This window comes from Abramis brama (assembly GCF_963993115.1).
Source record: "Abramis brama genome assembly, chromosome: 6".
NCBI classification, from domain to species: Eukaryota; Metazoa; Chordata; class Actinopteri; order Cypriniformes; family Leuciscidae; genus Abramis; species Abramis brama.
The window spans coordinates 13,450,391-13,472,823 of record NC_139968.1 but is presented as its reverse complement, the minus strand read 5'-3'; the positions used below and the strand labels follow the sequence as shown (position 1 = coordinate 13,472,823).

Here is a 22,433-nt window from a genome sequence, read left to right as displayed (position 1 = left end):
TTTACCATATTTTTATGTCATACTATGCGTTTAATAAATAGTATAAATTAAATTTATAATTTGCAATAGAGAGTAATATAAACATTATTGCACGTTCTCTATGGAGCATGTCATAATAAATGTGCTAGCCGGTGTGCTAGCTCCGTAACTCATTCAGCATAAAAACAGACATTAATATGAGCTTATCTTGAGAAAAGTAGATCTTTTTGTTGACATATCAGTGTGTTTCCTGTCATATGAATATTGGAGTAATAAATGTCCTGCAGGCTTACTATCTCCACTATAAATGCCTATTCTGATTTAAAGCGAAAATAAAACTCACACGTGCAACTAGCAGAAGAATGTTTTCAATGCTGCTGGAGAACTAGCGTGGATTTAAAGGGACAGTTCACCCAAAAATGTAAATGATGTGATTATACTCACCCTCATGTTGTTCCAAACCTGTATGACTTTTTTTTTTTCATCAGTGGAACACAAAGTAGGATTTTTTGAAGAATTTCAACAGTTCACTGTAATGAATGTGTATGGGGACTGGGGACTCTAAAATAAAAAATAAACAAAATTAAAGACTTATGCCCCTGGTTTAAGCATAAGTCTGGTCTCAGACTAAAATGCATGTTTGAGCTGTTTTAACTGAAAGCAGCTTGCACTTACATATCTTAAAATGTCAATCCCATTGTTTTGTCTCAAGATACACATCAGTCATGTTTTTTCTAAGGTTTATAACTTTTTATTAAAGCTATGTCCTAATTGAACCAAGGCCTAATCAAAGTCCTGTTTGTGAAACCAGGCTTTAAAGTAATACTAATATTTGAGGAAAAATGATTTGCTTAAAATCTTGACATCCGCTTTAGCTGTTCGTGGTATGTTCATAAAAGTTAATGAGAGTAGCAATGATCGATTTGTGAACAAATGATTCTGGATCTTTTCAGTGAATCTGTTGAACTAGTTCACAAAACTGATCTGAAGGATTCCTTCACGAATAAAAATCAGTGATTTATGACTGTTCCCCACTCAAATCTATCGTATGACTTCGGAAGACTTAGAAAATAGCTCAAAAGTTGGATGGACCACTTGCTATTCAACAGTTTTGAACGACGTGAGGGTGAGTAAATTCAGAGGGTGAGTCCAAAAAGTTTTCATCTTTGGGTGAACTACTCCTTTAATGTAGTCTGAATGTAACACCCGCAGTGTGTTTGGCTAGACTAAAATAATCAGTTCCAGGGAGAAGATATTGCTTAGATTTTGGGGGATATTTTAGAAGACCATCAAATAACCCTGTCAGACAGTCTCTCAGAACCAGGGCTTTCATTTTTGGGATTGTATCGGGGTTGGCAGGGGCATCTGCACGGCTGGTTTCACACTTCCCTTACTTGTAGAACCAGCTATGCATGCTTCACACCGCCTGGCCAGACTTCACGCGACCGCCGCCACATTCAAAAGTTAAGCCCCTTCATCCCTCTAATACACTTTTATGAGATTTTTCTTGGCTTCAGGAGATGACTATAGATCATCTCCAAACCCAAACAACAAACATTACATGGGGAGACGGGCAGGCTTTATGCAGTGGAATGACTGGTCTAAAATGACTGTCTCTACTAGGGCATTGCAACTTTTAACATGACGTATTATAAATTAACAAATCAAGGATCTACTGTCAAGCAAAACAAAATGGAGGGAAAAATGTATAAATCTGCTTTGGTGTCCTATGCATGGAAAGCATTTATGATGCATAACACTCTTTCTTGAGTTTTTAGTAGACTTGTACAACTTGTTTTAGTCAACTTTGTTCAAATCAGTTGAGAATGATTCAATGACTCACTCATAAGACTCAAAAACACTCACTTTTGTCACCCCTGCTTGGCATAACATATTCTGCAAAAATAATTTTTTAGAGGATTTAAAAGATTTAAGTGGGATGAATCAAAACACACACACTACTATTAAGCGCTCAGTTTTTGTTTAGTTCCTTGTTCCCTCAACAGAAAGCCAAAAAGATTTTTTCTTTTAAGAATTTTGAAGCCTAAATACAGTACAATCGCCAGAAATAAAAAGCTAAAGGTTATAAATAAACTACACCATGATCACATCTTCCAACAACTCTTTTGATCTTTATTTAAAATCTACAAGTTAGAAATTGTTAGCAACTGCCTGTTTCAAGACAAATAAAAGCATTTAACCAAAAACCCATTAAAAATGCATTGATATGGCAGAAAAAGTCAGAATAATATGCAGTGTTGTGGTAATGCAGTACAAGAATTGCGAGTTACATAAGATTACTTTTTTCAAGTAGCCTAAGTAATGCATTTATTTTATATTTACAACAAAATATCAGAGATAGTTTCAAATAAGTGTCTTCCTATTTATTGACTGACAGCTCCCCTGTCCCCATGTTGAGAGAAATCGTGAGTAAGTCCAGAGATATGTATAGCTAGATATATAGCTAGTGTATGAACATGATGTTATTGTAGTTCTAGACTAAATGTGAGCAGGCATTTACACATCTCACATGCACAAAAACAGATTCAGTATTGCTCAAAATTAATTAAAACAGTAAAATACTAACTCAGAATATTACACAAACCTGCAATAATTAAATTTCTTAACTCAAATATACTTTATGCATTTAATCTCACTTTATTAACCAATGTATTTGATGCTGACCTTACATGATCCAATTCAACCATACACAAAATAAGCAAAAATTACTTTGGCTAAACATCACATTTGTGTTTGTTTTTATTGTTGTTTTTATTGCTGAAGTGTGTTAAACTTTCTTTTCCTGCATCTTATTCTTCTGTAGTCCAGAATGGCAGCACAGCTAAAAGGTTTGTTTGAGATGCGCCCTCTACTGTTCAGGCGTGAATTTGCATTTAAAGTATTCCTGTAGTCAATAATTGCATCACTTAAAACTCTTCTTTGATCACCAAAATGACATATTTAAAAAAAAAAAAATCCTTGAAAAAAAAAAGTCTTCATGCCTTAAAATAGCTCGTTGGCATGATTGGTTACAAGGTAGTTTGTGACGTCAGAAACACCAGCGATTTCAAAACGTGTTTTTGAGACAGCCTTTGGTTCACTGCAGTTTTAAAGGGAAAACACTCAGCAATGGTGTTGACTTATGAATTTGCACATGGTTTGTCTTAAAGCATATTAAAAACACCACATAGACATACAAACAATATTAAAAGCATGATTTTCACCACAGGGGGCCTTTTGAACTTTTCTGTCTTATTAAAAAACAAACAAACAAACAAGCCCAGCCCAGGTGAGAAAAAGTAAAGCAAAAGTAACCGTACATTGCTTTAAATAAAAAGTTTAACACAATTAGTTACTTTTTCAGGGAGTAATGCAATATTGTAACATTACTTTTCAAAGTAATTTTCCCCAACACTGTTAATTCTGAATTCAGCCCTAGTTCAGAAACAATCACAAATGTATGTATGCACTAAACAAGGAAAAATGTCTATTTCACATTTTTAGAGGCCTCTAAAAACAAATTGCACACTGGTAAAATATCTACTGCAATATAATTCATAAAAAATGCAATAAAAATAATGCAATTAAACTTCTACTTCAATTGTAACAATTTTAGCAATTTTAACTTCTAAAATTGCTTAATCAAAATACATGGATTCTCTAAAATGCTTTCATTGCTGATGCTAAGGCCATGCTAACAAGCCAAACCTTGGCTGAATTATCAAAAGTTTACACAAGCCCCTTCTGGCACCACACTGACCTCTAGTGGCTGCAATGGGAAGTGCACTCAGTGTGGTTCAGTGAAAAGGTGTGTTTTGGATTCCTTAACATGTCAATTTAAAAACCTTGAGCACAATGACTACAATTAAAGGATCAGTGTATGAGATCAAAGAAGCTGGGGTTGTTCAAATACAAGCACCTATCAGTCTTACTAGCCAAAACAAAGGAACATGCTTTATTTGGGCTGGAAGTAAATCACAGTTCGTGGCTGATTAATCAAGGACTGACCCTGAGCTAGTCGTCTCATAATACAGGAGTTAGTTTTAATGGCGCAATGGATTTTAAATGAGATCGGTGGTATCCATCGGACTAGGAGGACAGCTGGCTTTCTGTGGGCCTGCAATCTCCTGTGCTGACCTTGTCTGAGGACTCACCGCTAATACTAGGAAAACAGAAGCTAATCTCTTACACCAACACATGTGGCTTCCAGCTCAACGCATTTATCATCGTAATAATAGGCTTTCATGAGGACCTAGCATGCTAACAGCACCCTGAACTAGCTCGGCCTCATAAATGAAGTACTATTGCAGACCAAAAAAGACCGTTAAAGATATGAAAGGAGGTGGTTGTTCGCAATCACATGATTCCTCCATTTATTTATCTTTGTCAATGAACTATATATGTTCCAGATTCAACTGACAAGAGAACTAAAATTACAAGAATAAAAAGCAAACACAAGGTCCTTCAGCTCACGGAGTCCAATACTGGCCATGTTTCAAGAACATATTTGTTTGGTCAAATATTCCTCAGGTTCAGTAAAGGGATAATGTGAAACCCATCTGACCAAAGTAATGAAGGCGGCATAATTCTGGAGCAATGGGTGAGTCCTATGTTTCCCACGATTCCTTGCACCAGAATGTGCAAGGTAAACAGGATTCATCCTGAAACTTACGGTTGATGTATTTGACAGAGTCATTGACACATTAAGGCCTTGTTCGCATACTTGTTCTACATACAAATTTGATTCAGATACGCACAAAAATTAAAAAACAAAAAAGGGAGGGAGGGAGGGAGGGAGGGAGGGAGTGTTCAATAGTTAAAGTGAATTAAATAATGCAATACTGACAAAAGAACCACTGAACTTGTACAACATATTTCTTGTAGGAATATAAAATTCTGATGGACAAGCAGTGAATTTATTTTATGGTTGATTATTATGGAGAGCTTTATTTTATAATGTAAAGCCCAGACTGACCCTCAAGACCTGTCATAAAGCCTGGCTACACTCGACACATGCAAAGACCAGGTATTCACCTTTTAACCGGGTCTGTCTCAGTGTTCCACTGATGAAATCAGAGAGCGAACAGCAGATGGCTGCACTCGTGAAAGCAAAGAGAAAGAAATCTTTCCATCTTAACCATGAGGTCACCAGTGACATTTGAGTTTGCTTTAGATTGAGACACTGGCTAGGACACCATGCAGTGACTATGATTTAATGCCAGTGTGTGTTCCCTGTGTTCTGTCTCTCTATAAAGGCCTTTGATGGGTCTGGACACAGCTTGTTGGTACAGCTGGGCATTTTTTTGCAGGCATCTTTCACTCAAATATTTAAGCATCCTATCTTGGTTTATCATGCGAAGACTGTCCAATGTCTGTCTGTAAAAGGCTGGAAAAAATCTAACTTCCCATTCTAACCTCTTAAAGGCACAGTACATCCAAAAATATAAAATAGTATCACCAATTACTCACCCTCATGACATTCCGAACCTGAATGACTTTGTTTTCAATGGAAAACAAAGAAGATATTTTGCAGAAAGTTCACGTTGCCCTTTTCCTTAATGAAAGTGAATGGTGACCTTTTGGTGTCAAGCTCCAAAAATGAAAAAAAGCACAAGGTAGTTGATCACACAACTTATGAATAATATTCCAAAACTTCTGAAGCCATATGATAGGTTTACATAAAGAAAATATCAGTCTTTAGATTGTAAAATAAGTAACCAATTTCATTTAAAAAAAGGATGTTACCATGTCTTGAACATTGGGGGGACCAAAGGTTTTGTTTTGGGGGTAGAAGGAGCAGCAGGAAGTTTGGAAGGTTTTGGAGTAGAAGGAGCAGCAGGAGGTTTGGAGGGTTTTGGAGTAGAAGCAGCAGCAGGAGGTTTGGAGGGTTTTGGAGTAGAAGCAGCAGCAGGATTTTAGGAGGGTTTTGGAGCAGAAGCAGCAGCAGGAGGTTTGGAGGGTTTTGGAGTAGAAGAAGCAGCAGTATGTTTGGAAGGTTTTGGAGTAGAAGGAGCAGCAGGATGTTTGGGGGGTTTTGGAGCAGGAGCAGCAGCAGGAGGTTTGGAGGGTTTTGGAGTAGAAGAAGCAGCAGTATGTTTGGAAGGTTTTGGAGTAGAAGGAGCAGCAGGATTTTAGGAGGGTTTTGGAGCAGAAGCAGCAGCAGGAGGTTTGGAGGGTTTTGGAGTAGAAGAAGCAGCAGTATGTTTGGAAGGTTTTGGAGTAGAAGGAGCAGCAGGATGTTTGGGGGGTTTTGGAGTAGAAGCAGCAGCAGGAGGTTTGGAGGGTTTTGGAGTAGAAGCAGCAGCAGGATTTTAGGAGGGTTTTGGAGCAGAAGCAGCAGCAGGAGGTTTGGAGGGTTTTGGAGTAGAAGAAGCAGCAGTATGTTTGGAAGGTTTTGGAGTAGAAGGAGCAGCAGGATGTTTGGAGGGTTTTGGAGTAGAAGGAGCAGCAGGAGGTTTGGAAGGTTTTGGAGTAGAAGTAGTAGAAGGATGTTTGGAGGGTTTTGGAGTAGAAGGAGCAGCAGGATGTTTGGGGGGTTTTGGAGCAGGAGCAGCAGCAGGATGTTTGGAGGGTTTTGGAGCAGAAGGAGCAGCAGGAGGTTTGGAGGGTTTTGGAGTAGAAGGAGCAGCAGGATGTTAGGAGGGTTTTGGAGTAGAAGTAGTAGAAGGATGTTTGGAGGGTTTTGGAGTAGAAGGAGCAGCAGGATGTTTGGGGGGTTTTGGAGCAGAAGGAGCAGCAGGAGGTTTGGAGGGTTTTGGAGTAGAAGGAGCAGCAGGATGTTAGGAGGGTTTTGGAGCAGAAGAAGCAGCAGGATGTTTGGCGGGTTTGGGAGTGGAAGAAGCAGCAGGATGTTTGGAGGGTTTTGGAGTGGAAGAAGCAGCGGGATGTTTGGAGTGTTTTTGAGTAGAAGGAGCAATAGGATGTTTGGATGGTTCTGGAGTAGAAGGAGCAGCGGGATGTTTGGATGGTTCTGGAGTAGAAGGATCAGTGGGATGTTTGGAGGATTTTGGAGTAGGAGCAGCAGCAGGAGGTTTGGAGGGTTTTGGAGCAGAAGGAGCAGCGGGATGTTTGGAGTGTTTTTGAGTAGAAGGAGCAATAGGATGTTTGGATGGTTCTGGAGTAGAAGGAGCAGCGGGATGTTTGGATGGTTCTGGAGTAGAAGGATCAGTGGGATGTTTGGAGGATTTTGGAGTAGGAGCAGCAGCAGGAGGTTTGGAGGGTTTTGGAGCAGAAGGAGCAGCAGGAGGTTTGGAGGGTTTTTGAGTGGATGGAGCATTAGGAGGACTGGATGGTTCTGGAGTACAAGCAGCAGCAGGATGTTTGGAGGGTTTTGGAGCAAAGAAGCAGCGGGAGGTTTGGAGGGTTTTGGAGGAGCAGCAGCAGGAGGTTTAGAGGAATTTGGAGTAGAAGGAGCAGCGGGATGTTTGGAGGGTTTTTGAGAAGGAGCAGGAGGAGGTTTGGAGGGTTTTTGAGTAGAAGGAGCAGCAGGATGTTTGGAGGGTTTTGGAGCAGAAGGAGCAGCGGGAGGTTTGGAGGGTTTTGGAGTAGAAGGAGCAGCAGGAGGTTTGGAGGGTTTTGGAGTAGAATGAGCAGCAGGAGGTTTGGAATAATAGCATGTTTTCAATTGGAAACAGTGAAATTGCATAAAGAAGTTGAGTAGTTTGCATCACTGGATATTACTGTATTTTGCTGTCAAATATTATATAATTAATTGTCAAATATTACTTAAATTAGCTACTTGCATGTTAACACACACTCTTTCACCACTTAAAGTGCCGCGTTGGAATTCACACTCTTCTGTGAACAGTAAGGCCTGCCTCCTTTGATCTGAATAGCCATCACAATCATTTTGACATTGACAAGCGCTGTTAGACCACTGAGGCAGAGCAGCCTAAAAATGCAACTTTTAAAACTTCTTGTAGCAGTATCAAGAATATAAAATATTGTTTAGTGTGGTCATTTCTAATTATTGGGGGGAACTTCCTTCCCTCAATGTCTGCATTCAAATGTTTAATTGATCGAAAGCCCTTATATTTATGTTATGAAAGTGGTTAGCAAAGCTGGTGAGATACAAACTTGTATTTTCTCTGAAATGCTGAAGATGAAGTACAGTCTGAAACCATTTAGTGTCTGGAAAACATTAGCGTTGAGAAAACTTAAACAAAATTTCCAAAATCAACTGTTTTGAAAGTGTACCCGGCTTCAACGCCGATTTTAACTGATCCAGAAATCTGTTGATGTAAGCCCTGTGGAAGTTGTTCCCTGCTGTATGATATGTTAACCACATTTGGACTCTTTCTCAGTCTCTCATCCACTTTTTCTAAGCCAACAATAACGGGTGACTCTGATTGAGTCAGCAAAGTGTTAATGTGTTTCCTCTACAGTCCTTCAATGTTCCAACCATTTATGTGTGTGTACAATTCCAGTCTGAACATTATAATGAGGTAAAAAATCACCACAAAATAATCAACATTATATCATCTCCAACAACATTCAATCAAAACTAACTTTATGAGTTGTGAAGGAGCCATTCAGACGATAATGGGAACGTTATTACATGATTACAAAATAATAACCTAAAAATTACCATTAGGGAACATTCTGTATAAGATATTTTTTGGTTATTTAAAAATAACCTCCTTGCAATGTTCTGGGAACATTATTTATGGTTGCAAAGAATAAAACCTAAAAAGAATGTTCCAGAACATTACAATTTAGTTCCCCCCAAAAAATAATCAAACAGGATCCAAATACATATAATTAGGGGAACGTTCTGTGTTTGCTGGGACATAACTTAAAAGTTTTAATCGTCATTCTAATTCAATGAGTTGAATAGGGAAGTCCACACCACAACTATAATGATAACAACACAGAGGATCAATAACGCTGGAATCACTTTCAGAAAGATTTTTTTCCTGCTGATGAATGATAAAAAACATTGACAGCCATTTTAACATTTAAAGCATCAGACGACAAAATTGCAAACGGACTTATAATAAAATTGTCCATTGGTGTGAACGCTAATATAGTTATCATTCTACTGTAGGTGTGAATGGCTCTTAAGTGTGACTTGTAGTAATACAAAGCTAATGATCAATATAGATGAAAATCGTCTCATATAGCACGCTAAGGACTTGGTAGGTAAATTAGCATTATGCTGACAACTACTCAGAAGTACACCCTAAAATCCAGCCAGAACACACTAGCAACCACTAAGAAATACACTAACAACCATCTAACAAGGTCCAAGAATCCACACGGAATGCAGAAGCAACCAAATAGCAATGCACTAACAACTACCAACATAGAACATGATATTAAATCACACAGCAATGCAATGGCAACTACACAGCAACACTCTAAAACAGCTTAGAAAGAGCCCAAAACGCCACAGGAAAATAGCAACATGCTAACAACCAACAAAAACATTTCAGCAATTGCACAGCAATGTCCTCACAGCCACTCAGTAGTGAGTTTTTGCAAAGGAAAGCACCACAAAGAAATGAGTTAGTCCAGATCTTATGAAAAAGTATTTGTTTAAGGCAGGAGTGTCTAAAGACGGTCCTGAAGGGCCAATGTCCTGCAGTGTTTAGCTCCAACTTGCCTCAACACACATCTGGAAATTTCTAGTATTCCTGACAAGACCTTGATTAGCTGGTTTGTGTGTGTTTAATTGGGGTTGGAGCTAAACATTGCAGGACAGTGGCTCTCCAGGAGCAGGATCTGGTCAAAGGTCTACATAGCTAAAACAAACAGTTTGTAGATAGAAGCAGGCCACCTGCTGGAAAATCCAGTTCAAGCACCCATGTTCCAAAACTTGACCACTCTGAACTTTTCAGACATTCTGAAGAAGCCAGGGCTTTCTACAACACATAACCCAGACGTCTGAAAAACATGTATTCATCGTCAAAGAAAACACTCTTAACGTGGAGAAAAGAACAGAAAACACATTAATGTTCAAGACATTTTAATGTAGTTTCATTAAACTGTGAAGTAAATTCTGACAGAAGTACATCTGATTTGTGTATAACCACCATCGAGTGTCCATAAATGCTAAACTCCAAATATCCACTAGAGGGCACCACAATATTTCCTCTAGGTCTAAAAGTCTAAACTAAGTCATTGCAGAGTAAAACAAGGCTTGTAATAAATGAGAGTAAGAACACTTGAAGAAGACTTCCTGAGGTGAACTTTACTCATATAGAGCATTTCTGAGCAAATTCTTCACTTCTCTTTCTTAGCAGCGATTCTTCTAGAGCGGCGGAGGCCAACATCATCAGCCTCTGGGGTCTTTGAGCCAGTGGTGGTTTTGGAGGGTTTTGAGGCAGTCTGTGCCTTTAGGGTGGCACGAGGTTTGGAGGGTTTTGGAGCAGGAGGAGGAGCGGGATGTTTGGTGGGTTTTGGAGCAGAAGCTGCAGCAGGAGGTTTGGTGGGTTTTGGAGCAGAAGCTGCAGCAGGAGGTTTGGTGGGTTTTGGAGCAGAAGGAGCATTGGGATTTTTGGAAGGTTTTGGAGTAGAAGAAGCAGCAGGATGTTTGGAGAATTTTGGAGTAGATGGAGATGCAGGATGTTTGGAGGGTTTTTGAGCAGGAGAAGCAGGATGTTTGGAGGGTTCTGGAGTAGAAGGAGCAGCAGGATTTTTGGAAGGTTTTGGAGTAGAAGCTGCAGAAGGAGATTTGGAGGGTTTTTGGACTGCAGAGGTTTTCAGGGGTTTAGGGGAAGAAGGAGCAGCAGAGGCTTTAGGGCCTCTGTGGACTTTTTGCCGTGGTTTAGTTGACTGAAGTGCCTCCTATGCGAGCCAAAAGTATTTGTCATTGACTATAAATTTGTAGCTACAGATTAAAGGCCCGGTCACACCAAGAACGATAAAGTTTACTATAAGCGCGCTCCAGATTTGTTGTCTGCAGCTTTCAATGCTCGAGCTCTTTAAAGTCGGGTGGATTCTGATTGGCTGCCAATGTTTTTATTGTTAAAAAAATAGTTCTGAAAGTGATTCAATGATATTGTTCCTCTGTGTCGTTATCGTTAAATCTTGTGTGTTGTCTTGACTATTCTAATAGAATTAGTATGATTATTAAAGCTTTACAGTTATCATAGTTATTGCCCTTGGTGTAAACGGTCCTTAGAGGGATAGTTTACCCTCAAATGAAAATTAAGTCATAATTTACTTGTTCTAATGTCATATGCCCTTCTTTCTTTTATGAACAACAAAAGAAGAAGAAAATAATAAATGTCCCGCTCACGCTCGTTCATATAATGGCAGTGAATAGCGACCAGCGTCAAGCTTTTTTTTAAAAGAGGCAAAAGTATCACAAAATGATCCCATGCGACACATGTTGTATATTCCAAGTGTTCTGTGGGTATAATAATAATAATAATAATAATAATAATAATAATAATAATAATAATAATAATTCATTACATTTATATAGCACTTTTCTCTGCACTCAAAGCACTTTTACATGGAAGGGGGAATCTCCCCAACCACCATAAGTATACGATAGAGTTTGGAAAAAAACAAACCAAAAATGTATGTATTATTTAACAAAATTCCTGACCTTGACTGTTGGGTCTTCTGTACTCGACTGTGCATTCATGAGACTCCGTTAGTGTCACAGTTCACTCAAACTTGCTCAGAAAAACACACAAGTTGTGAGAAATCAAGATTAACAAAAACGAGACATGAAATACAATCCAGGAACCCTTCTTCTCTGAGGTGAACATATCAGTTCTGTTTGTCGTAACAAGACGTTATCTGCGTTTACATCTGTTTACATCACGTAACAGAGTTCCAGTCCGGTGATATTGGATTCAGTGAAGAGAGTACACAGAAACTTTTTGGGGATTTCTAGGCATTGTATTTCATGTTGCGTTTCTCACAAATTGTGTGCTTTTTCAGGGTGACACATTAGAACAACACCAGTGTCAGTAAATGATGACTTAATTTTAATTTTAGGGTGAACAATCCCTTTAAGTCTTATTTTGTTTGAATGTCAGCAAAGTGCTAATAGTATCAATAGCAAATATTGGTTAAAAGTGATCCACTAACCTCTTTACCAGACATCTTGGATTCCAGTGCAGATATTTCTGATGTAAGGGCATGTACATTTACCTTTGCGGAAAAAAGGATAATCTCTAGTGCTTTTTTTAACACTTTAAACATACTAATTTCAAACAATGAGGACATGCACTTGCTAGCAATCACCTTGATCTGATTGATGTTCTCCTTGTTCTTCTCAATGTCCTTCGTGAGTTGCTCCACCTTTTCCCTACAAACAAAATAAATGTAAATCTAAAATGCTGCTAATCTGCTTTAGCTTGTTGAGGAAAAGTGAAGAACTGATAAATTAGCAATTGAGCTAACAGTTTCCTGGTGGACAACAACATTAAACTGGAAAGAACATCCCATAGACATACACTGACTGAACAAGACAAAAAGGGTTTGGGGTGGGCAACGTTCTTAAAACCATCAAAAACATGTTAGCAAGTGCATGGCAATATCCTAGCATCATGCTAATGAGTTCTGCATAAGTAAGTACCATTCGAAAATGTCAAAACCATTGTGTACAAGTTGTTGGGTTAATACCTCGCTACTTGTGCTTTTTCCACCACCGCCTTGAGTATGCTGACCTCTGTCTTCTCCTCAGCAGTAGTACAATGCACATCAGCAACCTTCAGTTTAGCAATAAGAGCTTTAAAATCAAGCCCTTCCAGCTGACTAGGGCTGTGGTACCCCTTAAGTATTTTCATGGAAATTTGCTGTATCCGTTCGCACGACGGCACCTGAAACACCAGAACCACAAGTATTGAGATCAGACAGGTGTTTCACAGGTATCACATTATTAAAATGGCACATTTGAAGAGAAAAATGCATGGCAAATTTGTCAGAGACCTTAGAGAGCTCTGTTTGTATTTTGTCACGTGCAGCAAGGGCCATGTCCCGCATTTGTTTCGTGTTCTTCAGAGACTTCTGCATGTCGCTTAACTCTTGCTGTAAACAACATCGTTCTCTTGGTTCAATTCAATACTTGAAAAAGAAAATCTTACGATGATAATATTCAGATGATCAGTACAAGCATAAATGGGAAAAATAGGAGAGGATGTTCAAAATATCACAATACCATACTACTAATTTATGCAGAATGCATTCACAGTATGCAACATTTCTATGTTCAAAGAATACCAGGTGACAAATTATATTTGCAAAAAAGTGCACATGCAAATTAATAAGTAACATATAAACTTAATTTTTTACTTAACATAAACATTGGATTAAATGTATTTTCCTTCTGATTACAACATGACACCACTCGCTACGGTTGGAATGGTTTAGCATTAAAGCACTATTTAACATTAGCGTTAAATAGTAGGCAGTTTTTAGTGTGCGCTAATTTTCTTTTTTGAAAATATTCATTCATTAACCTGTGCCTGTTGAACTTGCTTTTTTAATTTGGTTTGATAGATAAACTCCAGGTCTGTGTCTGTCCACTGGTATCCCTGCATTCCCTGGATGAAGGTTTCAGGGTCTGCATTCCCAGTTGCTGTATATCCATAAAAGAGAATGTTAAAGCAATAATATGATACTCAACAAGAACCAGTGCATATATGTGGTGTGATATCAATACTTACAAATTTAGAAACCAAGAGATAAGTGAATTTGATTTCTTATGCCAGTGATCAAATGAAATCACCTGATGCAGCTGTAGAACTAGACCTCCTGATGGACATCCTCTCATCTTTAACTTTGGGCTGCTGGAGAACTTCATTTGATCCATTGCAAGAAATGCGTTTAGTTATTTCCTTGGAAAGAATGAACTAATTAAGAAACGTTATCCTTAAAAATGTGAAAATTCTAAAACAATAATAAAATGCATAGTTTAAATCGCAAGCTAAAATAATAACATAAGTATTTTTAATGTCAAGTAAAATCTAAAGATAAAGCCAAAATGATAGCTTTTACTTCATAATTATTAATATGAATGTTATCATTCAATTTATTTATTTATTTTTTCTTTTTTTATTTATTTTTTACTTCGAAAAAAACAGACCTCAACAATATTATTCACAAATGATTAAATATATTGTTTTAATAATCATTAAACTTTTCTCATTCTCATGTGATAAATGTGTAGCTTTATTAAACTAGACAAAAAAATTCAAAATGCACTCAAAAAAAAAAAAAAACCTATGTAAAAAAAATAAAAAGAATGTACTTTTAATCTTTGAAATTTATAACAATATTTCCGATGGCCAAGAAAGCTCAACGCACTGCAACTGAAGAAAACACATACAAATAGAAAAACACCAGCAAATTAAGAAAAACATCTTTATGTGCTGCAAATCCTCACAATGCAACCAAATACAGAAACAAGCTGCAAATACTCACAACACAACCAAATACAGAAACGAGCAGCAAATACTCAAAACCGTGTGTATTTCTGTATTTGGTTGCATTGTGAGTTACAGTGCGTTTCTGTATTTGGTTGCCTTGTGAGTATTTGCAGCGTGTTTCTATATTTGGTTGCGTTGTGAGTATTTGAAGCGCATTTATGTATTTGGATGTGTTGTGAGTATTTCTGTATTTGGTTGCATTGTGAGAATTTGCAGTTGGTTTCTGTATTTGGTTGTGTTGTGTGTACTTCTGTATTTGGTTGCGTTGTGAGTATTTCTGTATTTTATTGCGTTGTGAGTATATGCAGTGCGTTTCTGTATTTGGTTGTGTTGTGTGTATTTGGTTGCATTGTAAGTATTTCTGTATTTGCGTTGTGAGTATATGCAGTGCGTTTCTGTATTTGGTTGTGTTGTGTGTATTTATGTATTTGGTTGCGTTGTGAGTATTTCTGTATTTGATTGCGTTGTGAATATATGCAGTGCGTTTCTGTATTTGGTTGCGTTGTGAGTATTTGCAGCCTGTCTCTGTATTTGGTTGTGTTGTGTGTATTTCTGTATTTGGTTGCGTTGTGAGTATTTCTGTATTTGATTGCGTTGTGAGCATTTCTGTACTTGATTGCGTTGTGAGTATTTGCAGCGCGTTTCTGTATTAGGTTGCATTGTGACTATTTGTAGCGCGTTTCTGTATTTGGTTGAGTTGTGAGTATTTGCAGCACGTTTCCATATTTGGTTGAGTTTTGAGTATTTGCAGTGTGTTTCTGTATTTGGTTGCGTTATTGTGAGCATTTGCAGTGTGTTTCTGTATTTGGTTGCGTTGTGAGTATTTACAGCACCTTTCTGTATTTAGTTACGTTGTGAGTATTTTGCAGCGTATTTCTGTATTTGGTTGTGTTTTGAGTATTTGGAGCACACATGTGTTGTCAAACTGATGTTTTCTTAATTTGCTAGTATTTCTTTTCTTTTTTTTTTCAGTTGCAGAGCGCTCTCGGCCACCGTAAATATTAGATTGTTTTTATTATTTTATTTTTAATTATACATATTCAGAAATATTAATAATAAAAAATACATATAAAACACATCATGTTTTTATTGTTGCAGTGTCATGGTCATTTAATCATTAGGCTACGTCAAAAACCATACAAAACAATAATTTAAAAAAATATTTATATTCATAGGGGTCATAAAAAGAAAAGAAGTAAAAGAAATCAAGCCTATCAGTCTATTTCCACTATTTGCTAATGCATCAAGAAGTTGGAAACAGTGGTGAGGACAGGCCAAAAGGCTAATATGGCTAAACGAAAAGTAAATGTCTACATTTTCACGTAGCAAACGCATTTTTAACACATTGTTAAAGTCATTTTTACACACCTGTATTTGTAAAAATAGCCTACTGATTAAATACCTCCGTTGTGTATGCATGTTTGTTTGATTGTTTACCTGGCCACATGGCTCTTTTTCTGATGTTGGAGAATCATCTGGTTTGCTGGGATGCCGGTGTGTTGTGACTCTTTCAATTTTGAATGGAGGTGTCCTCTCTAACTGTCGCCCGGCAGGTACAATGTTTGGATGTTCATCGATTATTGATCGCGCTAGAGAAGGCGAATCATCCGAATGATTTTGGTACGCATTTTTGGTACGTTTGCCTCTCTTCGAGCTCATATTAGCTGCCCTGTGTTTTTTTTTGTTGTTTTTTTTGGTGCTAAAAAGTATGTGGGTTTGGTTTAAGGACAATGCAACAAGCTCCCAAACTGCAGTTCGGGGAGAAAGAAGCAAAGTTACTCCATGTGCTGATCCATGGATGGAATGGCATTTGACGGCCACTAGAAAGCAGCACAAGCTGCTTGTAGCGCTCATTGTTATCAAGCAGTTTAACTCATCATTACAGATGCAGAACATCTTAGCTTTTTAGCTGATTTTCGCTAGAAAATATTACCTTTCTTTTCTATACCATATATACTAGCGTCACTGTTCAAAAAATTATTTTTATCTTTACGCAAGGCCTCTTCAGCTCAGACTGCTGCAATGAATTAATCGGCAGAGGGCGCCAAAAACTGTGGTGACTGGCCGCGTAACCGCGTTGTATCCTCCACAATATGTGGTATATTTATGTGTAGATGTCGTTTCGTTCAGAATATCAACCCAAGTGGTATTTATGAAATATTAAAAACATTAAAGATATTAAACAAATATTTATCCATATTTTGTCCTCTAATGCATTTACTGTGGCATCTCTAGGCCTGGTTTCACAGACAGGGCTTAAATTAACACAGGATTAGCCCTTAGCTAAATTAGGACATTTAAGTAGCTTTTTAAAACGTGCGTTTAAAAATCCATCACTGATGTCAATCTTAAGAAAAAACAATAGCACTGGCATAAGATGTGTAAGTGTAATTGCTTTCATTTAAAACAGCTCAAACATGCACTAGTCTGAGACTAGACTTAGTGTTGCTGACTGTGTCCAAATCGTCTATGGTCAGAATACTAAGCAAATTGGTAAGTATCTTAAAGTATTTAGTAGCTATAAGTGTATAAAGGTTTGGTGTCAGAACAGAGATAATTTCTATTCAGAAATAAATGTAAAGCATCATAACTTTATTGAAGACAGTGAACAACTTGTTATTAAAAAACAAAGCACAAAACAATGAATGTACAATATGTTATAGTTATTGTACAGGATTGCTTAAGCAATGCTACAATAAAAATAATAATAACAACAGCGATATACAGCAATACTATATCTTGCCACTCAAAAAACAGATTGTAAATGTGCTGCAGCTTTAATAGGCTATCTATACAAACTTCTCAAGACAATTACAATATTAAGCTATTTATCTTATAGTTTAGTACTGTTCACTGACTTGTAAAAGTGAAAAGATAGGTGTCTCTTTCGATGCTGAAGGGAGTGCATCAAGAACTGATGGCTCCTAAATATCATCCAATCAGTTCCTGATGCAGTATCACCAACATCAGAAAGTTCTCTTAGATCAGGAACACTGAACTTCCTCCAGTACCACCACATCAGATACCCATAATTTAGTGATGAATGGATAGATTTTGATGGACAAACAAGTCTGTGAATTTATAATTGAATGAATAACAAACATAAATATTACAGTTTTTAATTAAAGCTTCTTTTCCACAGGTTTCTTTTCAACAGGTTTCTCTATTGTATCCGATGAAGACTGCTGACATTTCTTCATGGTGTGCGGGTGCTGTGTGTGACAGAACCCCAGCAGCGCCTGTGAGAGGGGTGACACACTACTCACAGTTGCCAGCTGAGATTATGCCAAAACTCAGCCGCGTGAGACCGGGGTCCGCCAGCAGGGGGCGCACAGATGTTCACGTCCCAGAAAAGGTAACACATTCAAACTACTTTAGCTATTCAAGAGCTGTAAGCGCATGTTGATCAACTTTGGTGTAAAAGTGAAGCAGCTATTGTAAAATAACAGATTAGCATCTTAGCATTAGATTAGCACAAATGTAGTGTTGAAGTAAAAGTCAGATTCAGGTGCAGTTGAGGTGGTTTTCTCTCAGGTTTTGGGTGTAAACAGACTACTCAACCTCTACAGGTCAATGTGAGACTGTAATCACATCACAGTTGCCTGCAGAGATTACCCAGTCGGCTCATCGCATCTTTAGCTGCTAGTTGTGATGCTAGTCAATAACAAAGAGATTGGGTTTGAACTGAGAATTATCAGTGGTTCTCAACTGGTGGGTTTGGCCCAAAAATAGGTTGCAGGTCTATTCTGATCAATGATAGAAAAACAATGCTTATCAACTTTTAGGGAGTGTGTGTGTGTGTGTGGGGTGTGGGGGGGGGGGGCATATCTTTTCTTTTTTTATGTTAAAAGTCACAAGTACATCCAAGTAAAGCACGTTATTGAAAAAGAAAAAATGTGGGCCAAGACTTGTTTTTTGGTTGTGTCGATTGGAGGCAGATCTAAATGCATGCTTGCGGTCAACAGAGTGGTGCAGGAATGACGTCAGAACCCAGAAGTCTTATTTGCCCTTGGTTCTTTGAGATTTTCCTATGGGGTTTTATAATGTGTTTTTTTGTTTTTTTAATTTATGTGTAAAATAAAGCCTTTGGTAAACATAACTTGACTATAATTTAAATGTTGTTCTACAACATACACTGCACACACTCACACCCCAAACTTCCTATCTAGTAACTTATTAAAAACGTACGTTTTCAAAAATGAACATAACTGCTTCAAAATTCACGTTTTCATTATGGGTGTGTAATTTATGCTATAGAGCAAAACGTCAAAGTACAGTCAAGTTATGTTTACCACAGATGATATTTTACACATAAATCGAAGATCTCCATTATAAAACCACATTGGAAAATCTCAAAGGAAGCAGCGACTTCACTCTAAAAAATGCTGGGTTGTTTCAACCCATGTATGGGTCAAATATGAACAAACCCAACCGTTGGTTTAAATGTTTAAATTACATTTTTAAACCCAACAGTTGGGTTTGTCCATATTTGACCCAAACATGGGTTGAAACAACCCAGCATTTTTTAGTGTTCCGGGTTCTGACGTCATACCTGCACCACTAAATTGTAAGAAAGGGGTGGCGTTTAAGCGGACTTAATGATTGGAGAAGTCTAGCATGGTTATGTTTGACATTTCGTTTACGAGGTCAAAACATTTATAAATAAATTGAACTTATGCACTGGTGAATGTTTGCAATAAGAACAATAACATGCAGATAGGGTGAAGTTTTATTTCATGGCAACTTTAAAATCAGAGCATTCAGATTGGCGCAAAGTTCACTTGGTAGAGACGCTTGGACAGTTTGCATGACGCGCTTAACTAAAAAATTTAAAAATGTAAATAAAATACATCACAGACTACATTAAATATAGTCTGCAGCAAGGATGAATATGGTTTGCGCTATAGCCATGCACATGTTAATGATGAATTGAGCATGAAACTATCGATTTGGACAGTTTAGGCTAATATTAATAAATGTCAAAGTTCGATTTTAACTCTTTCGCCGCCAGCGTTTTTTTTGTTTTGTTTTTTTGTGTAGACAGCCTACGCCAGCATTTTTAGTCATTTTCACAAAAGTTTCCCAGAATATTTTGTTGTATGTATATCTGAACATGCAAGATATCAAAAGAAAGAACAGACCCTCTGCTTTTAAAAAAATGTGTTTTATTCTAGCTTCTTGCATTCTTTTTTATCAACACTTAAATGTGGGTACGTTTTTTTTTTAAAAGCAACATTTTTAAGCAAAAAGCTGAGAAAAATCGCGTTTTTGTCGAAGACTACATCTGGATCATATTCAGAAAGTTCATCAACACCCCTAATGCTTGCACAGTCCTATACCACTTGATTTATATGCTGTTTATTGTTGATGATCACATTATTTTTCATATGCATATACATATGCGATCATTAGTTTCTGCTTCTTTGCCTGTGTTTTTATCTGGAGATTCTGTAGGCGTATTTCTACATACGTCTACGTTCTGTAGACGTATTCCGTTCAGGAGAGGCGTAATAGTATGGAAACTTGTTTCCGCCACAGAATAAAAAATAAAAAAGGTAATTGCGACTTTTTCTCAAAATTGCATGATATAAAGTCGCAATTGTGAGAAATAAACTCGCAATTCTGAACATTATAACACGCAATTGAGAGATATAAAGTCAGAATTGTGAGATATAAACTCGCATTTCTGAGGAAAAAAGTCAGTCTTTATAATTGATCGCAATTGTAAGTTTTTATCTCACAATTTTGAGAAAAGATGTCAGAATTGCGAGATATAAACTCACAATTGCGTGTTATAAAGCAATTGTGAGATAAAAAGTCGCAATTATCTTTTTAAAATGTTTTATTCTGTGGCGGAAACAAGCTTCCATATAATAGCGTCCCCTACCGTATAGCAGTGATAATGCGGAAAGCCGTAAAAGCATTTCTCATAAATGACGAGTTAACTTGTCAATGGCAGGGAAAGAGTTCAATTCGGCATGAAACGGAAGTCACGATTGTCTTTTCTTCCCTATTTTGAAGTATATTGAAACAAAATGGCTTCTCGAACGAGAAAAAAAATCCTTGATCAGATTGTTGTCGTTTGCTATTGCTGCGACCTCATCTGACTTACTAGTTGCTGAAGGCGAGGAGAGAAGAGATGTCGTTATGAGGACACAATATTGTGAGCAAAACAGATGAATCATTTATAATAAACACTGCAATATTCCATAAATAAGTACTCCCAGAGATGGTGACTTTAAGAAAATGTTTGTTTTACGATAAACAGTTTTGCTACAGTATTAGGTCCTGAATCCAGTTGAGAAGCACTGTTTTATATATTGTTGTTTTTGTGTTTGTGAGCGCATGATAGTCGAAGTGTGCCATAAACAAACAATCTAATCCGTTAAGGCCGAAAACCGACGCGTGAGGGGCAGTTTAGCCTCTCCCAGCTGGTGAGCTGAAGGGCGTCTCCCCAAGGCATCTGGCGTGTGTCCCCCAATAACCCCCACACCCCCTCATCTACACACACACACACACACACACACACACCCTTCCTCAGCAAGACTATGATCCCCGCTGCTGTCAGGGCCCGCTGGTCGCCATGGCAAACTCACAGGAACCTGAGCCTGTATTGTCAGAGCGTCCGATGTGTATGTCCCACTCGCCGTCTCTTCTTTAGAGTCACAGCTCGGGTCCTTTGACACCCCTGAACACTGCAACAAATTGAGAAAGACGGAAGAAAGGAGTGAGGGAGAGGGAATGAGGGAGGGAGAGAGAGAGTTGCCGTTGTGTGTTTGCTAGACTAAGTCGTGTAGGCCAGATCAAAGGCCAGTTCTTCCAAAACTAGTAGAGCTTTTACAAAGCATGAGGGGCTTAGCTTTTGTGGGAGTTGCATTACTGACCATTTCAACTATTGCTGAAAAAGTGATTTACTACTGAACACCTGATACCTACCAAAGAATCTAAAAGGAAAACATGAGCACTTCAGTATGTTGTAGGTTATAGTTTTGTTATTTAGCCTTTTTTAATGCACCCTAAACTGAAAACGTCTATCTATCTATCTATCTATCTATCTATCTATCTATCTATCTATCTATCTATCTATCAAATCTGACTGTTTGGAAACTTTAATAAAAATTCTAAATGCTCTGTTCGCTAATTTAAGGTTCAGAGCATCAAAAGTGTCATGCTTATTTTTAAATAATGTAGCAAGATAGAAAAAAATGAAAATTTAATATGTTTACTGTCTTAAGGGGGAAAAATACACATTAACTAAAAAATGCGAACAAATACATCTGACATGGCAAGTGTGTTGTAATTGCAAAGTCCAGTCAATTAAGATATTTTCGATCATAACTATCGGACAACAACAGCTTGAGACGGAAATAAAGGGTGGAACAACATTTGTCTTTGGCTCTATAAATATGTCTGCAAAATGTGAGATGATTTTTGCCATTTTTATGTTGAACCGATAAGCTGAATGTCCAATGCCGAGTCGTCTAATGTTTTTTTGTCTCCGTTTAGTGCTCGTGAATGTTTTCCGACAAAAGGATTTCACATAGGTGTGAATGTGGCTTTTTTTTTCTTTTTTTTTTACATATTAAAAATATACGAGAAAACATATAACAGTTTTATTATAAACCATTTAATGTTTGCCTGTATGATATGTCGTATCTCAGAATTGGTCCTTTCAAAACAAAAATGTGCCCCTCCCATTAGATCTCTAGTGGCGCATGTTTTATGAATTTCGTTATTTTCCAAAAGCCCAGTTGTTTTCATGGGAAAAAAAGAATTTTAATTGGATTTTGTTCTGTTGTTCTTATAATTTTTTTCTTCCACCATGCTAAATCGTCTAATTCCCACCTCATACACACACTTTTTTCTTTTTTTTTGTATTGTTAGAAACGTGAGCCGCAGGTCAGTAAAACGAAAATGAGAAGCGCAAGATCTAGAGACACCGTTTAAAAGTTGAACTTCTTTTAACTTGAACGCCATTTTTTTAGAATGCAGTTTTATAAATTATATATATATATATATATATATATATAAATGAGACGTTGCAAAAGACGCGAGTGTGTTTAT

At 37.5% G+C, this 22,433-nt stretch overlaps 1 protein-coding gene across 1 annotated transcript; it reads right to left on the bottom strand.

The window, feature by feature from the left end:
- Positions 1-10,015: 10,015 nt before the first annotated feature.
- On the bottom strand, positions 10,016-16,228 carry LOC311084152 (uncharacterized protein). Its single transcript, XM_084116059.1, has 8 exons — positions 15,807-16,228; positions 13,670-13,778; positions 13,401-13,519; positions 12,871-12,969; positions 12,565-12,761; positions 12,184-12,247; positions 12,028-12,090; positions 10,016-10,767 (listed from the first exon to the last, which is right to left on the bottom strand). The coding sequence occupies exons 1-8, from the start codon at positions 16,221-16,223 to the stop codon at positions 10,204-10,206; spliced, it is 1,632 nt and encodes a 543-aa protein (XP_083972185.1). The 5' UTR covers positions 16,224-16,228; the 3' UTR covers positions 10,016-10,203.
- Between the last annotated feature and the right edge of the window lie 6,205 nt (positions 16,229-22,433).

Excerpts from the sequence above, each read along its gene's own strand:
- LOC311084152 (XM_084116059.1), bottom strand. The coding sequence starts at position 16,223 with ATGAGCGCTACAAGCAGCTTGTGCTGCTTTCTAGTGGCCGTCAAATGC. Across the intron at positions 12,970-13,400 it reads AGCAAGTTCAACAGGCACAG|CAAGAGTTAAGCGACATGCA; the intron begins GTTAATGAATGA and ends TGTTGTTTACAG. Across the intron at positions 10,768-12,027 it reads CCAAGATGTCTGGTAAAGAG|GAGGCACTTCAGTCAACTAA; the intron begins GTTAGTGGATCA and ends TGGCTCGCATAG.